The 12,028-nt window shown below is 38.2% G+C and overlaps 1 protein-coding gene across 10 annotated transcripts in view; it reads right to left on the bottom strand.

The window, feature by feature from the left end:
• mlip (muscular LMNA-interacting protein) overlaps nt 1-12,028 on the bottom strand; it is a 50,854-nt gene continuing 38,826 nt past the window's right edge. For 6 of the 10 annotated variants that reach the window (XM_088610458.1, XM_088610456.1, XM_088610462.1 and 3 more), the window contains one exon: nt 7,346-11,685. In XM_088610458.1, coding sequence (XP_088466584.1) covers nt 11,434-11,685 — 252 coding nt within the window. In that variant the 3' untranslated portion in view covers nt 7,346-11,433. Of the gene's footprint in view, nt 3,740-7,345; nt 11,686-12,028 lie in introns of those variants that run through there. The other 4 variants (XM_088610463.1, XM_088610465.1, XR_015927978.1 and 1 more) reach the window with 4 other exon arrangements.

Here is a 12,028-nt window from a genome sequence, read left to right as displayed (position 1 = left end):
TAAGTTTCAAATTCATAATTTATTTACAAAATTCAGTTGGATTCAGTTTCAATTTAATGGTGATGCTTTTTGTCCTGTAGTTCTGTTCTAGACAAGTTCAGAAGATAGCTCAGGATTCACAGGATTGTCAAAGGCAGAACTGTAAAGATATGCAGAATCAGCTCAAGAGGAGACAAGCATCACTGATGAAGGGCAAATTGTTGTCAACATGGGATTCAGCCCTCAGTGTTATTAGAGCTTCCAGTAACATTGAAAGTGACAGATATTTAAGGTGGGTTATCTTTTGTTGTGCTTTTTGATTGAATATATCCATAATTATTTTCTTTAATGGAGTTTTTCCCTTGTTCATCCAGTGAGCTAAATGTTCCTACAGTACGTCTTTGTAATGAGCCCTATCGTTAGACTAGGACATTTCAATACAATTTGAATAAACGAGGAATAAGTCATCACCACTTGGAAAATCAGCCTTTCATAATGTGTTCCTGGAGGAAGAATAAAAGAACCAATCATACAGAAAGTTCTACTTTTCTACTCTTTGTCACTTCATTTAGCTATTCAGTTGCAATATATATGTGAATGGCATTAAATATCTGCAGCATTACCTGAGGAAATTGCAATATTTGATGCATGCATTTTCTTTTTCATAAAATAGTATAACTCTTTTTGATCAAAAAAGAAATGAAGTTCCAGTGACTGGACTAGTTGTTCCCGTGTCTTCAAAACACAAACACACACTGACAGCCATTCTGTTGGACATTTTTAAACAGTTTCATGCAAACATGAACAAGAAAAGCAAATCTTGTGCAACAGTGGATTTCAAACAAATGCTCATAATGAATACATTTCTAAACATAACACTTCCACTTTATAAAGAAACATATTGCTACAAATGCATATTGTCATTACATTACATTCATTAGCCTAAAGAAGTTATGAAAGGGCACTGCATGTGTTTCTATGTGCTCAAGGATTTACAGCACTTCTACAATGCTAGTAAAAAAATGGTTCAGTGCATTAACAGAATTTAGCTTTAACTTTCACCTCATCCATCACAAGTGATCAGTTTGATTTTTCACACGCTATTTGGTTATTTAATGTGTAGTGACACTTTTGACAACGGCTGCTGTTCTGCGGGGTGAACTATCACTGGCATGGCATCCGCCCTCTGTTCCGCCCACCTGTCACTCAGTACTGGTTGCCATGGACAACGGCTGACAGGAGACCTGTATCACCTGGAGGCAATGACCAGCCCACCTGTCCTGGTGATTCTGGGATATTAAAATGCTGCTCGGACCCAGCTCTGGTTTCTGTTGTAGTGTTTGTACTCAAATCAGCTGTTCTTGTGTCTCTTGTCCTTTGCATGTTTTGTTTTTCTGACCTTTCTTTGTTCATGTCAATGTTTCTTGGATCTCCCTTGCACCTGCTATTGGTGACAGCTTTTTTTCTCCGCTTAGACCCTGGCCTTTGTGCTCCGCTACAGTGTCTCCATGGTAATGACCCTCACTAGTTTTGGATAACCCCCCTGGGCTTTGCTTGCCTGCAGCGTACTCTGTTTCCCCAGCCTGCTACAGCAGCACACTCTCTGTGCACCTTCTGTTGGTTACTAGTCTGATGTGCTGATCCTCTCTGCTCCTGCTCCTCCTGTATGAAGCCAGCTAGGATGAGACTGACAAAGGAGTCCTCACTCTAACCAGTATAGCTACAGTATGAAAGGTACTTCATGCCTGAGTGGTAATACTCTTTCAGCTGTGGGAAAACCACACTGTACAGTAGAACTGTTGGTGTGTGGCACTCAGTCAGGTTTTACACAAAGGTTTTACACTGGCTATTCAAGACTTACCAAAACTCGTGGTTCCAATGGATCTCTAGCACATTTTGAACTTTTCGTCAGTGATATAACCATGTTTATGATCAATTATGAGCAAATGCTTTAGAAATAACACTTTTCAGGTACTCTTCTGCACATGTTTTGGTCCTGCTCAAGGCTAAGCATATACAGTACTAATTCAGCTCTCAGACACTTTCTCTACTGATCTAATCAGCTCTGTCTTTGGACCCTCTCCTTGCACTACTGGGTGATGAGTCTCTAATGTTGGCAAGGATAAAGTTAGATTTATCAAGATGACAGTTATGGCTGCTATTATAAATGTATTGCCTTGTCTTGGAAAAGCAGTGTTCCACCAGGTGTTACCATATGTGGCTCTAAGAGACTTATATACAGTACGCATGCCCTTCTGCAAGACAAGATAAGCAATATGCAGAACAGCATATGAAAACACTGCAACAGAGACCAGGCAAAGACAAAAACATTTTTTAAATATTTTAAAAATCACAGGAAGAAAATGCTTTGCTCTCTTTTCCAGTGCCTCAAAATGTCACAACATTAAGCCTAAAATATCACTAAAGTATTACAGAATTTCCTAAGACTGGGTCAGTTACACCTGCACAGTGTCTCAGCACCAGTTCCCCTAGATGTTAGCAGAGGATAGAGGAAATGGGACAATTCAGTCAAAGCCAGATTACATTGGTCTACATTTTAACAACAGCATGGCTTACAGAGAACATTTTAATTACACCAAATGTTTATTTCCTTAACATGTGGTAGTTAAATATATACTAAATATAGAGAAAATACATTATTACACTCCACTGTACTAAACCAAAGAGATCAGAAATTCTAAAAGAAACCATTATGTTCTTTTACTTGGCTGTCCAAGATACTAATGTAGGTATATACAGTACAATTTTTTAATCAGCTACTGTACAGTACGTCCCTGATTTTGTGACTAAAACGGTAAAATTGCTTGAAAAACTGAAAGTCTTTGAAAGCTTAATCTTGTTATTAATTAGATGAGGTGGCAGGTGGTAGAGGGTCTATCAGAAAATCGGGTAACTGAGAAATGTATATAAGCCTCAAAACACTTGTATTCTCTAGCTATTGAGCTGCAGTAGCTCCAACATGTTATTAAAACTTTTGTGCTTCCAGGTAGTTTAGTAATCACTTCAAATAAAGCTTGAGGGGGTGAAAGCCAGTTTTACTACCTCTACAACAGCTGCAATAAATAAAACCAAAAGTTTCTCATATTCCTGCGTCCTGGGACGTGCAATGAACCCCGAACCCAGAGCCCCAGCACTGCGAGACAACACTGCTAACCACTGTGCCACCATTCATTTTTAACACGTATTGTTTAATTCAATGTCTTCTTACACCTCTGTTAACTATTGACTATATAACTATAAACAGCATCACTCATGAACAAAGGTTTTACTTCAATTTCTACTCCCTTCCAACAGTTTGGCTTTGAGTTCCACCCCCTGCTCTCTGGGGCTCTTTCCCCCTGGAGTCCGGAGGAGAAACAGTCCAGAGTCAAAACCAGGAGAAAAACCTCTGGTGAGCTCTGGGCCACAGTCGCTCGCCTCATCTTCTTCCATCATATGCCAAGCTTGGATCATAAAACAGTTTTATTTTTCATTTACCAGGGGACAGTCATTTCTGAGTGGAATCATTCAAACCTGAATGTAAGCCTGTCATTTGTGACAATTTATTTACCAAGATTTAATGGCCTTTGCTCAGTCCAAGTGTGCATTTTAATAGTGGGCTATTTACCTGGAAGAACGCGGATTTTTTGCCTCTTTTCCAATGCGGCTGTGGTCATCAGTCAAGGATGTTCCCATGCGGAAGCTGCTGTGGGAGAAGTGGAACGAGGCGGCTGACCGGCTGTCTCTGTCACGGATGAGGCTGAAAGAGAATGGATCACAAGGACAAGGCTCTGAGCAGGAGGTGATTACTGCAGACTTTGATGAGTATAAGAGGTAGCAGGTAATTACTTGTAAATGAAACCTCTAGCCTAACTCACATTTCAGACGTAATTCTCATAAGAATGTGTTTACATACAGGACAGGAGTGCAAATTCTTCAGCATCTTTAAGTGTTGCATATCATTGTACTGTCCTTTTTGATTCTGTTATTTTCTATTTTTGTTGTTAATTCATGTTAATTAATGAACAAAATGCATGACAACAGGCTGTGTGTGTTCACAAAAGACACAAAAAGCACAAGCAGTTTAACAGCCTTATTCAGTATATAATTTGTGCCTTCATCAGACTCTGATGTTCTGTGATCTTTTTTGTAAAGTTCAAATAAAGATCTAATTAATGTAATTCCCATACTGTTTTTTAATGAAATAGCAGTCAGTATACATGAGAAAAACATTTGCTTTAAGTAGTTTAACACCTTGCTGTAACTAACCCCCAGAGCCAATTTCCTCCTGGAATTTTCTCTCCTTAAACATTCTGTTACATCTCTGCAGCAGGACATACAGTAGCAGAAGCCCCCAGTTCAGGTCTTACATTGAAGCTAGCCGCCTTGGCATCATATTTCTTTTATCTCTCACTGTGTCGACTCACCAGACATAAATATACAGAAAAAAAAACAAAAACAAAAAAACAGCAGGGACATTATTTTGCTGTCTTCAAAGATATATTTTTTAAAGTTTTGGGTCTGCCATATAGCTGAAAATGCTTGTAGGCCTTGGTCTAGGTGTCTATTAGCTTGTATAGAAAAATTGGGACACATTGGTCCATATGAAAAAAATCAGCATTTTTGTTTTTGTGAAGACTGCGCCTCACATTGCCAGAAAATTAATAAAAATTAATGAAAGTCAATATAAATATGTAAAAGTTATGCAATTGCTACAAAAAGCCTTCAGGCACTGCTAATGAGACTTTTTCTGCTGTTAGGCATTGAAAAAAAAACAAGTAATAGGTTTATTCCATGCTGAAAAAAAGAAGAAAGAGAACAGAACGTTTCGGCTGTGGAGCCTTCTTCAAGGCTCCACGGCCGAAACGTTATGTTCTCTTTCTTCTTTTTTTCAGCATGGAATAAACCTATTACTTGTTCCTTTGCAGCCAACGCATGCTGACGCAGCTACCCACCTGAATTGAAAAAAAAAACTCTAGAGTGGCCTTCAGGTGTAAAAAAATGACCACTGATAAGAATCTGATTGATTACCACCTGCCGTGTCAATAATTGACAGCAGGATTACAGCCAGAACAGAGCCAGAGGCTCCCAGAGGAAGTCCCATCCCTTAAGGGCTCTGAATGGCTGAAAATATAATGATTGACAGCGTTTTCCACCAATCAGACCAGCTTTTTCGGGGCGGTCGGTTTTAAAATTTAATTCCAATAATTCGGTTTCCTCCAGGTCTGGAGATGAGCGGGCTTTTTGAGGATATATTTCTGGTTTTACGGATGCCCCGAACAAGGTAAAAACATGGGATATTTTTTTTTTTTTGCTGGTTTTTGCTTTTCCGGGCATGTTTTGCTGGGTTATTGATTACTTATCGAAGCACTTTGGAATCTTGCTGAAGTGCGTCATCAGATAAAAAAAGTGTTATTGTGATCGATTGCCTCGGTGTATTTCGGTTCTGAAACCGGTTTTGTGAAGCTCAGGTTGTTTAATTTCGATTGCTATGAGGTTTCTGTGAAGGTCTTTGGTTTTTGTTGGTGAAATACTAGGAAATGTGATGTACTGTATGTCTTAAGTAAATATTGACTTAGTATGTCAAACGCTCGGTCCCTCGGGCGGTTCCGGGGGACATCTGCTGTGAAGAGTTTCTTTAAAGCTATGGAAACTGAAAGCATTTTCTTTCTAAAATGATTATTGAAGAAAGTACAGTATTACTTAATGCATTATTCTTTGACTGTAAATATCTTTCATGTAGCATTTCAGCTGATATGCCCTTAAGGTCAAGTTCTCTGTGAACACCAAAGTAGGAAACTACTACTACTAGTACATTTCAAAAGTTTTCAAAACATCCATCAAGGGGTAGGGAATGTGTAACAGTGTGTCACTCCAATTGCAAGTTTCAAATTATGTTCAAATGCTCCTTGTGTTTGCATGATCCTGACTGCAAAATACTTTTTTCAGTTCATGTATGTCTCCTGAAAACTTCTTGCGTGTTATTCTATGCTTTATATTTCTCATATCTGCAATGTAGAGTTTCTAATGTCGAATCTCTCACAGGACAATGCACAGTGCTGTATTTCACACCCATTTGACAACGAGGAGAGCACACAGAGCACTGCAGCAGTGTACCCCGTCATGCATGTATTTCTCACACAGTGCATATAATAAAAAATCATCCCTAAAGCAATTTGTCAATTAGGAAGCCTGCATGTTTTAGACTTGCACAATTTAATCATTTTATTCTCGTTCACCACCCTTATTGTGCATCTAACAAGTCAAAATACTACATTTCGAAATGATCTTTTCTGTCTGTCTCATTGTCTAAATAGCACAAAAACGTCTTTGAAAACGACTTAATTACACAACAGCGTTACATCAATAATTAACTTATCGGAAAATTCCAAGCTATTAGTACCTTCATCTAATTAGAGTGGCGAAATGAATATATTGCAAAAACAACTGTTTGTAGTCTTGATGTAGCAACTTAGTTTAAAACACCTGTTTTTTAAGAAAATATTTTACTACTGCTCCTGGAAAAATGCTGTTCTGTGAGAAAGCTGTCATGCTGTCCAGACATCATGACATGCTCTAGATAAAATTGTACCTGAGGAAAAAGCCAATTGTTTGTTTAATGAGTGCCACAGTATACACGATGAATAGTTCAGACGTTCAGCTCCCTCAGGGCGCAGGCTGAGCCCTGGGGTTTAGACATGACTTCTTCAGCTCCAGGTAAAGTCATTAACTGGCTTCCCAGAAGTGGCTGTGCACAGCGGTGGTTAGGAAAACTCATGTGTGCCTGTGTTTCCTTGGTTTGCTACACATCAACATAGGAGCTGTGACATCAGTGTGAAGCGTGTGGCTCCTGCAGAGCTTACTCTCCGGTGAGGCACTGTGTAGTTTCGTGTACCTCGCAGACAGGCGTGTTCGAGGAACACCTGCTCGGGCTTCATGCTGCTCACTGGATACAGTGGCAAGCTAAACCCATTAACAGCCAAAAAAATCCAAATTGGCTTTGTATAATTTTTTTAATCCCTAGTCATTTTGTTTGTTTGTTTGTTTGTTGTAATGTCAGTGCCAAGCATTCATGTTCTTCAGATTTCTAACTGCAGAAGGATGATAGCAAAAGCTGGTTGGGTCATGATGGGTCCTTTTTGACTGTCACTGGGGATAAGACCGCATGATCACGCTTCCTGATCAGCACAATACATCTTAAGAGAGTCAATAAACACACCTCACTACAAGCACACCTAAGCCAGAGAAATACAGTATAACCGATCACCTGGCACATTTCAAAAGTCTACAAAATGTCTACCAAAAGTAAAGAATGTGTAGCAGACGCATTTCAAAAGTTACATAACAGGTTGGTTATAGGGGATTAAGTAAATTCTTATCAGGTTTATTGGATTTTCTTGCACTCAGCTCAGTCAGGCTGCTTCATAGGGATGCTTTGATAAGCAAGCTACTGTAAACATTATTAAATGCAATTAGTAAATACTTTCTGCAACATTGTTGCAGCCAAACCTGGGATCACAAAATCATATCAAATCCACAATCACTTGTAAATACATATTGCATTACTATTGTTGATGCTGTAAATGTAATGATCTTTATCTATTAATGAGGACCGCTTTGCCCAGGCTAATTTACAATGGTTTACAGATGGAAGATAGAATGGAAGTTATGAATGTGTGTTGTATAAATTTCAGGGATCCTTGGATCAAGATACATATTTTTGCAGATATCTCCTACACAAGTAATACTTATCACTGGCAACACTGCTTCCACCCCCACTGAATGACTGTCAGTCTCCAGTGAGTATCCTGTACTGTCTGAAGATGGAATGAAGGTTTTAATTCCTTTTACTTCTGCCTGCACGTGCCAAACAGCCTTTTCTATTCTGTTTAAAGCATTATACATTAAAGAATAAGAATGGCATTTTTTTTACCACTTTTCTGTTACATGTACTGAAATATCCAGGTGTTATTTCAACATGGTTATATATATATATGTCTGAATTGAATATAGTCAAATGCCATCAACCTACCCATCCATTATCTGACCACTTTATACCATACCGTGTAGCAGTGAGCCGGAGCCTATCCCAGCAAGCAACGGGCACAAGGCAGGATACACCCTGGATGGGACAGTAGTCCATTAGAGGGCATGTACACAAATGATACATTAATGATATATCAGAAGCTATTGTTAGAGTTAAGTGGGATAATGACATAAGGTAGGTTATCCCTTTGTATCAATGCAGCCAGAACCAGACGTACTGTAGTAACCTGCAGTTCCTTTAGCAAGTCACCTGTAATGGCTACATGGACATGCAATGAAAACTGTATTTGGCATACCACACTTCTTGGGCATAATGTATTGCATACACACTGGACACATAGCAGCTATATTTATGAGTTTTGTTTATTTTGAGTTGAGTTAAAGTTTATTTTATTCAATTTTTATTGGACCATTATCTATTATTATGTAACCTTATTTTGTCATTTTAATTTTGTGATTTTGTGAGCTTGTAGAAGAGACATTTCATTGCCAGGAACTCCTGCTGCACGCTCTATTGTTGTGCATTCGATTAAATAAACTTTGATTTGATTTGTATAGTGGTACAAATCTCATATTAAGTCCCATGATGTCACCTCTAACCTGCTGAAATTACATAAAAAGGCATGTCCTGGAAGCTCCTTGACTTGGGGGAGAGCACTAGAACCCATTTCTACTACCCAGGAAACTACTGCACCCGTGTGAAGATCTCTCTGGTGAGAGCAGGAGTCTGTCAATCTGAGGATCCTCAAGCTCAAACATTGCATTAGAGGCTGCAATTTCAGCTCTCAGAAACAAGGTTATTTAATTTTTTTAAAGGTCAATGAAGTGTTTCTTCCAATTTTGTTATATACCCTTGTGTTAATTAAACCAGCTCCTCCAGCTTTCTCCAGGAGTAAATGAATGCCTGGAACATAATAATTACCTCCGATTTCCTTTTAACATCCCACACAAACATGTCAGATAGTCACAGAGACAGTAATCGTTAATACCTATTCTGAAATACTATAATAGCCTAGTACAAATGTCATAATCGATGCAAAATAATTTAACACTGACATTATTATTATTATTTCAAAATCCCCCTGTGGTGACTAAAATTTATAAGCATTAACAACATCTTTTTAACTTCCAGAATATATTAAACAGAAAATAAATTCTGATCATTTATACTGTCTGCATGAAGAAATTGAAGAGACTTGCAAGACACTTCTATCATTCTCAAAACCCTCTTCCATGTCAGTGCTGCCCCTATTGTGTTTATGATGTTTAATTTTACTACTTGCATGAAATGCTTAAAACTCTACCTATTTCTGGGTGGTATTGTTAAAACACAGCTACCGCGCTTATGAGTATTTTGTATGCTACCTGCAAACAAGACATGTTTGCTGACTGCACTAGAATGTAGAATCCCATAAAAAAAATCAGGAAGTCTATTTGTCGGTTGACCTAATCCAGTAAGGATTCAATTTGAAATCAATAGATGGAACTTGATCAAAGGCTTTCTGGGAAATGAAACATTCTGTATCTCAGCCTTTGTCTATCCATTGCTATAATATCTTGTTCAAAGAAATCTAGTCGTTGTGTAAAGCAGGACCAATTTGTGATCGATCTTTTAAACCACATCGCCCATTTCTTTCTAGGGTATGACTGACCAAGATTTGGCATGAATTTGCCAATTTCGTACTTCTCCGTAGCATCTCCTCTTTCGTAGCATTCCCTTTTTGGTTATTAGTTTTTTAATGATTGCCCCATCTATCTGACCCCACTGTGATTTTAAATCATGCCTCCTTTTTTTTTTTTCCACAGGCAGCTTGCCTGTAATTATATACCTTCCTGAACCTACCCGTAGGGATCTGTAAAATACTTCAAAGCATTATCCCATCACAGTCACAATTCTCAAGTAGTTCTCCCCCTTTTGCTCCCTTTACCTTGTCCTGATTGTTAGAGAAAACTAGATCAGTACTAGCATCGCCTCTAGTGGGTGTTTTGACAACCTGAGGAAAAAGTAATGTCTATTTCTGCATATTGGAATATTCAAATCTATGTTAGGGCAGTTAAAATCTCCCAGTGAAACTGCCTTGGACACTACGAATGTACAGTACATACTTAACTGCTGTTATTGAAACACCTAAGAAAATGTCAGTGTTTTAAAGCCTCAAAGCCTGCCCTGCGATGGGCTGGTGTCCCATTCAGCATGTACCCTGCCTTGCGCCCGCTGCTTGCTGGGATAGGCTCCCTCTCCCTCGTTACCCTGAATCAAAAGAACTGGTTAGAAAATGGATGGACGAATTCTTAAAGCTACCAATCAAATACATACTTTACGAAAGTGCAAAACTTCCAACCAAGACATCTTTTAACTTTGGCCAGCAAGCTACTGTATTTGTTCTATGAGTAATTTAGTGCATGCTATACTTTTAAAACCCTAGTTTATAAATGGAGATAATTATTTTACTGTTACTAACAGCTGTACATTTTGTAGTATATGAAAACATATAAAAGATCACTTATTTATGGTAATTATAGTAGTTTTTTAAATACATTATTACAGAATAATGAATAAAGGGGTTAAATCTTATGGAATATAGAAATAACTTGCATTTCTTGTAATTTTTTACAATTAAGGTGTGTTTACTTAAGCTGATCAACAGCACTGTAGCATTTAAGCATTTTTTCCTTGTATATCACTCCTCAACTGCTGCACAAAACTGCCACACAGACATTAATATTTCCATTATATTATAATAGCATTATACAAACAAAATATTTAAACAAGAAAAGGGGAGTTATATAATGAATATGTTGTTTTGGATCAATTTCTATTAGAGAAAAAAGATGTACACATTTCTATAGCTAAAAACAAAATGCATATACATATAAAATTAGAAAATTTAAAATTGTATGAAACTGCGTATAATGGGAAACTATAAAAATGCTGTTCGTAAATAATTTAGTATAAAACAATAATATAACAATAATATAGTTTCCTTAAGTATTAATGTACTTAAAGAGACCTTTTGGCATTCACAAAGGTAATCCCAAACTGATGTAAAAATATTCTTCCTGTCAGTTTTCTTTTTAAGTGTATACTGTTTAATTAACATAAGCTTTTACAGGACTTCATGCATCACATAATACCTAACAGATTAACACTGAGGGTATGATGTGGGAGGAAGTACTATTCTTTTACAATTTATTAAATAAATTAAATATCTCATCATTCATAACCATATTCCAAGGATGGCGAGCTGTGAAAAGCTTTATGGCAAAATAAAATACAAAGGACATCGCTATGATTTGACAATGAAGATATTACAGTTGGTGTGACCGTTAAGTGAACTGTTTCCAGCTCTGACTGCTCAGGTTCAGAACTGCCTCTGGTGTAGTCTCCTTCACGATCTTCCCTTGCGTTTAAATGTGGGTCTCTCTAACTTCCGTCATCTTCGCTGCTGCAGAGTCAATGGAGCTGGAGACGGTCCCTGTTGACCCCGCTGGCCCTGAAGGGGATTTCTGTGTTTTATGCTCTTTCTTTCCTGCGGTGTGGAGGAGTTCCTGGGTGTTGGGCACCTGCATGTTTTGCTGGAACTTCTCCTTATTGAGCTTTTGGTTCCCAGGGCTTTTGTTGCTGTCTGTCCTTCCAGCTCCAAGCAACGTGTGAGTAAGCTTTGAAATGAAAATAGAAGATGCCTTGTTATTGAGATTATATAGTCATTGGCCAAAATATTGGGAACACCTAATTCCAGCAATCACTGCTTGAACAGAACCTGGCCTTATTCTTGTGGGTCATGGCATCCTGTATTTTTTGCTCAATCCCAGCCCATGTTCTACCAGTCCTACTCCAGTTTTCAGTAGGACTGAGGTCTGGAGATTGTTCTGGCCGGGGAGAGTGACCGAAATCTGTGTCGTGCTCCTCTGGCCAATCATGCACTGCCTGACAACTTGAATATGGATTTGTCCTGAGATTCCTAATAATTCAGCAAGTGATGTAGATCACAATGTGTGAATT

This window comes from Lepisosteus platostomus, chromosome 17, assembly GCF_059453375.1.
Source record: "Lepisosteus platostomus isolate fLepPlt1 chromosome 17, fLepPlt1.hap1, whole genome shotgun sequence".
In the NCBI taxonomy this organism is placed as follows: domain Eukaryota; kingdom Metazoa; phylum Chordata; class Actinopteri; order Semionotiformes; family Lepisosteidae; genus Lepisosteus; species Lepisosteus platostomus.
Note: the sequence above shows the minus strand (reverse complement) of the source record. Positions and strands in the feature narration are given on the sequence as shown.